We start from the raw sequence: 6,094 nt of genomic DNA on the forward strand, positions 1-6,094 counted from the left end.
CAGCCTGCATGTGCAGAAGGAAAAGGGTATTAAGTGCAGCACAGAGTTTGTAGTCTTTGCCATAAATTACCAGTTAGAGTTAGGGGTTGCTCAGATGTTGGGACACAATGCTGGTGCCTTGCACACATGCTGAAAGCACTGCTGCAATGTTCTTGTCCAGGGGCCGCAAGGCTCATGCAAGGGAAAGCAACAAACGCAACTGCAATAAATTAGGGTGTTGTGAGCACGTGGAGGCCACACTACACTGCATGAAGCACCCACCCACGGCACATGCGGTAAATCCAAGACCACCACAGGCACAAGGGGCAAATCAGGCACTGCTGCCCTTGGAGAGGGGCAGCAGCATGTGCGAGCAGTGACTCAAGGTGGTCTACATGGAGGCAAATAGATGCAAGAGCCTTCCCTGTAAATCAGGACGTGCTGTGCGTGGTCAGAGAGAGCACACTGAGCACAGGCACTAAAACCAGACGTGCTGTGAATTTGCAGAAAGGTAACCCTTAATGTGTGTGGTAAATCAGGACGCGCTGTGCATGCACAGAGAGGCTGTAATGCTGCATATGGGCAGTAAATCACGGCACGCTGTGCTGTCCAGGAACAGCGAGAGAGGACACACGTGTGCAGGGAGCCCATTGGTCCCACGCAGGCACAGATCAGGACTTGCTACGTGCTGCCATTTCATGACAAAAAATCCAGCATGCATACACTTATCCTGGAAATTAAGAGCTGTAGCTGCACAGGTCATCAGGCTGAGCATGGTGTGAAGGACAGAGAATGCCTGAGGCAGGACCACCAGATGAGGACACACTTTGAATTCATGAGATGAGGGAGGGAGGGAAGGAGCAAGGTCACCTCACTGCGAAGGAAGGACCAGATTTAGGATAACTTGGGTATGGCTCAAATAGCAAACAAATGCAGCAAATGTGCCTCCTACATCCAGAAAAGGGAAAAGAGAGATTACAACATATGTAGACTTTCATACCCTTCCAAGATTCTTTTGAAGGAAACTCATTCAAGAAAGGAAGGCAAATGGAGACAGAATTTATCGCAGATACATTGTCTTAGTGCAACGTAATGATTTTTGTTAATTAACTTAGACAAGGTGATGCAGTGCATTTAGGCTGGTTAGATTGAAGGAAGGAGTTTCATTTGCCAACCCAACACAAACCAGTTTCCAATGCGGGAAGTCATGGGTATGGATATATCAGAGGAGGAGCCAGCTAATCAAATAAATGATGGGTTGTATTAAAAGGGGTGTCTCTGAGCAAAGAGATGCTTCTAGCACTGTTCCTCCACCCCAGTCTTGGGATGACCCCACTAATGTTAACAGCAAGCAGTGCAGGGCTGGGAGTCAGGAGTCATCATGCCTGGGATGCGTTTTTGAGAGGGACACAGCCCCATCACTAGCAAGGCACCGGGAAGATCTCACCTGGAAGATCTGCCCAAGCACACGGTTTTGGAGACGAGCCTCCAAAACTGTGCAAGAGAAAGGAGAGCACTGCTCACAAATATAGACTGAAAATTCAGTGGAGGCATCCAAGCATGGATGTTTTGGGACAATAGGGTACCAGGAGCAAGGAACTGGTTTGAGACAACGCTGGGGAAGTGTACAAAGGGACTGAGCAAGGGTGGTCAGTGAGTTAGCAGCTGAAACTTGTCCCTTGTATCAAATCTGTTGGCCTTCATGAGAAGATTTTAAAGGAGGCATTCAGCTGGGCCATGTGTGTGCCACATGCTTGTGTGTGCTACACTGCACATTCTGCTGGTAGCCCACAGGGATCAGGAACAAATTTCTCTTCTTCACTATAAACTTTGGCAGCTGAGCTGTTGGGTTATTTGATCCTTCTGCAGATTGCTGTGGTTGGAGGCAGAATACAGAGCACTGTGTTTTCAGGGATATTCAAGTGATGTAGGCATCACTGCTAGGGCTGGGTTTTTAAACTAATGACTAGAATTGGGCTTAGGGAAACTTCTCCAGGCCAGAGGGGCAGGGAGGGGGCACAGATGACAAACCACACCCTGCACACATCTGAGGGTTTCACCCAGTCCATAAGGATCAGTTACCAGCGATGCTCTTGAGCCCTGCGATTTGTGCAGGAGCACTGATGGCGTGTGCTGGGGCGGGTGATGAGGCTGATGTTGGACTTGAAGCCAACCCAAGTGCTTCATTTCCAGCAGGCGGGAGGCATCAGGGACTGGGACAAAGTTTCAGCAAATATGCCCCAGCTTCCAAGGAGGGCAAGCTCAAATTCAGCCCTGAATCATCCTTTCACCCCTCTTGGTTGCCTTCCTCCTGTAAGACTGCATCTTTTGGCCAGCGAGTCCTGGGCAGAAGCGCAGCCCCAAGCTGGCCCACAACCAGGCAGAGTGGCACAGGGCTGGGACGCCAGGCCAGCTCAGCCCTGACCACCGTGCAAGAGCATGTTCCCAGCAGCACTAATCCAATTACAAAACAAAACTTCCTTCCCTCATTATCAGGGCCTGCAGCATGCTAAAACAGCTTGGCGATTATGGGGGGCTTAGCAAGGGACTAGAGATCAGGCGATGAATGACAGAGCTGTTTCACTTGCAGGGAGGAGAGAGAGAGAACAGAGGCAGCCAGGAGGACACAGGGGATTGCCGGGACACAACTGGATTGGGAACCACTACGGACAAAGGTCTCTGGTCAGCCTTCATGCTCCCAACGGGGTTAACCTCAAAGCCACATCAGGTTGCTCAGGCCTTTGTCCGCAGGGATTAGCATCCTCATGAATGGGGATCTCCCATAACCTCCCTGCCCTGTCGCATGGCTGCCTCCCCACCCCTTATTTCCAAACAACACTCATTTCAGTCACGGGACAGCAAAAGACAGCACTGAAATACCCTTGCAAAAGAGGTAATACAAATTTTCTGGGGAGCTCTTCATCAGCTCCCATCACAGAGGCTGCAGCGCACCAGCCAGACCCAGAGTCATACACTTCCTGTGGGAATCCCAAAATGAGACTTCCCCAGGTCCAAACAGGATCCAGGACCTGCCTGGAACTGCCCCATTTGAGATCCTGTCCATCCCCTGACCCATTGTCAAGCTGTGGGCTGGCTCTTCGCTATGGCTTTGTGTCCTGCGCCCTGCTCCTACATCCTTCTTGTTGGTCCTCCTTTCCCATGAGGGCCCACGTGGAGCTGGAGGCCCCATTGGGCTGGGGGCACTGCCCTCAGGTTGCAGTGAATCTGCAGCTGTCTTCACCCCTGGTGTCCAGTCCCTCCTGGTAATGCCACGAAGAGTGGGGAAAAACCTAGCTAGGCTTAGGGAAGTTCTGCTTCTCTCAAAAAAAGCCCTTGTTGACTCTGGTCAACACTAGCACTGCTTGGAGCAGGAGGGTGGACTAGAGAACTGCTGAGGTCCCTTCCAACCCAGGTTATCATATGAGTGTAGCCAGCAGGTCAAAGGAAGTGGTTATTTCCCTTTATTTAGCACTGGTGAGGGCATGTCTGGATACTGTGTCCAGCTTTGGATCCCAAGTACAAGGAGAGAGTCCTGTAAAGGGTCACTAGGATGACCAGAGATGGAGAACATGCTGAACAAGGAGATGCTTGAGGAGTTGGGCTTCTTTAGCCTGGAGAAGAGAAGGCTGAGGAGGGATGTAATTGCAACAGGGAAGACTGAGCGCTGCTCAGCTGAAGCACTCGGAACACAAAGCCCAGCTCCAGAGCAGTCCTGCTGGTCCGTGACTGTTTCTGGGGAGCTGGTGCCAAGCACACAGGTCTCACACACCCTAGTGCTCAGCAGGGCTGCCCCCGGGATGGAGCCAGGCTGCTTGGGCAGGATCTCACCAGGAGGCTGCGAGCTCACTGGTGCAGCCAGCACTGGCTGCCAGGCAGTTTGCTCCCCACCACAGTTTCTCAGAGAAAAAAACCACAATGCAGTATGTGGGGAGGACCTCCTGTACCTTTGTTCCCTGGCTGCACACATCTGAGAAGCCTCTGCTTTGCCAGATGCAGCCATGGGGAAGGCAGAGCATCCCCTGGGATGAGCTCTGTGCTGGAGCCGCCAGGGCACAGCAGGGCTGCTGAGGGCCCTGGAAACCTTTTAAACACAGCAAAGGCATCCCAAGAGCACCTCTGCAGCTCTCTGCATCTCCAGCCCTTTCTGCAGGCTCGGGTGTGGCACTGCTGGGAAAAAAACCCTCCAGCTGGAGTTGTCTCCATCCCCGCTGGACAGAATGCCTCTCTGGGATGGAGAGAGGCAGCCAGAGAACTGCCGGCAGCCGAGCAGGGCTGTAAGGAGACACCGGGCACCCAATCAGCCCCAACTGCTGCCTTTTAAGGAGCGGCAGAGGCTGAGGCATCCTGGAGCAAACCAGCACAGCTTTTGCAGGATCCCAGCTGCGGAGTGCACTCAGGGACCACACTGGCCATGCCTGATGGTCCCCACAGCAGCTCAGAGCTGTGATGGGCAGTCAGGACAGCGATCCCCCAACTACAGGTTGAGTGTGGAAAACCCCAGAGCCCTGGATGGTAGAGCAGGGTCCCTGTTGTGGCCACAGGGCTCACCCACGCAAGGTCCTCAGAGTCCCATCCATCACCTCCTTCCCCCCCCAGCAATCTCACAGGACCAGCTCCTTCCTGGGAGCAGGCAGTGGGGAGGATGATGTTTTTTCACAAACCCTTCCTCAAGCCACCGCTTACACATCCAATGCCCCGAGCGCTTTGCGCCACTGATGCAAAAGGTTTTGCTGGTCCAGCAGTGAATTTGCTGCTGCCAGCCCCTCTGCAGAGCCCAGCGGGACCACCTGGGGGTGGAGGGGAAAGGGAATGTGCTGCAGGGCAGTGGCAGTGAGACCGAGCTTCGTCTGGGGCATGGATGGAGGAAATGTGTGTGCATGGGTACAGTAGTAAGCAACACCAGGAACAAGGTTAAAAGGCAAGGTACGAATTAAGCACTACAGAGCACCTTCAGCCAAAGGAAGAGAAGGAGAGAGATGGCCCAAAGACAACGTCAGGAAGATGAAGAACAGGACCGGAGCCACTAATATCCAGAGGAGAACAGGAGATCTGGGAAATTCAGGGATTTTGCCCAAGATGAGGGGTGAACAAAAACAAGGAGGCAAAAGATCCCAAAGAACACCCACTTCTACTGGAAATAACAGGCAAGTACAAAATCAGCTCATCGTGGCCCATGAAGGGTGCTAAAGACAGCAAGGACATGACCACCAGCATCCCCTGTGCCCTGTGTCTCAGATCAGTGAGCTGGCTGGATTGCTCGGGCACATGGGTTCCAGCGTAAGCAGGAGCAAAGGAAAAAACAATTCACTTGGATCTTTTGTGTAACAAAATCCCCTTCCCCGCCATTTTGCCACACCAATCCCCCACCTGAGGTGGTGATGGGATGCAGGCGTGCAGTCCCCACAGAGCAGGAGGTGACCATGCACCGCTTTATTAGGCAGCAGTGCTGCGCACGCGGCCAAGACCGGTCACTATTTACATTTGGCAAAGGATGGCAGCAAGTACAGAGCACCCGTGCAACTGGGGGCTATCGCTGGCCTGGCCCCCCCATGCCGCACTAGCCCCAGGCAGGCCCCTGCTTGCCTCCTCACCTGTGGGCACGGCTGTTACGTCTCTTGTGGGCAGAGCCAGGCGCCCTCACGGAGGCACCTCGGGCCTGTTCACAGATGATTTCTCCCCCTCTTCCTGCACATCGCCCCCCCCCAGGCCTCTCCAAGGCCCCAGCTCCAGTCCTTGCATCCCAAGCTCTGCCTGGAGGCAGGAGAGGACAGTGGGCAGCCGGCAAGCCCCACTCAGTGCCTCGCCTGGAGGGTCCCCCCAGCGCCATCCCAAACCAGTGTCTGGGAGCCCCCCGAGAGAGCAGGGTGAGGGGTCCGGCTGCAGCAATCCCCAACAGCGCTGGCCATGCCCAGCGAGCTGCTCGCCGGCTGCTGGTCCAGAGCCTGTCCTTAGCACAGTGGTGCTCAGCCCTGCAAACAGGCCAGTTTCGGGTGCACCTGGCCTCAAGCCTGGCTCATGATAGGTGAGGACTATAGGGTGCGGATAGCCACCGGATAAAGCAAGGACATGTGCTCGGCCCCCTTGATGGGCAGCTTGCGGCTGGGGGGGGGGGGGG

The 6,094-nt window shown here is 54.2% G+C and overlaps 1 protein-coding gene across 1 annotated transcript in view; it reads right to left on the reverse strand.

Moving 5' to 3' along the window:
• Positions 1–6,008: 6,008 nt before the first annotated feature.
• LOC104548066 (SH2 domain-containing adapter protein F-like) overlaps positions 6,009–6,094 on the reverse strand; it is a 10,783-nt gene continuing 10,697 nt past the window's right edge. The window contains 2 exon segments of the mRNA XM_010193980.1: positions 6,009–6,088; positions 6,091–6,094. The exon segment at positions 6,091–6,094 is cut by the window's right edge and continues 91 nt beyond it. Of these exon segments, the coding sequence (XP_010192282.1) occupies positions 6,009–6,088; positions 6,091–6,094 (84 nt within the window).

This window comes from Mesitornis unicolor, unplaced genomic scaffold (assembly GCF_000695765.1).
Source record: "Mesitornis unicolor isolate BGI_N332 unplaced genomic scaffold, ASM69576v1 scaffold23511, whole genome shotgun sequence".
In the NCBI taxonomy this organism is placed as follows: domain Eukaryota; kingdom Metazoa; phylum Chordata; class Aves; order Mesitornithiformes; family Mesitornithidae; genus Mesitornis; species Mesitornis unicolor.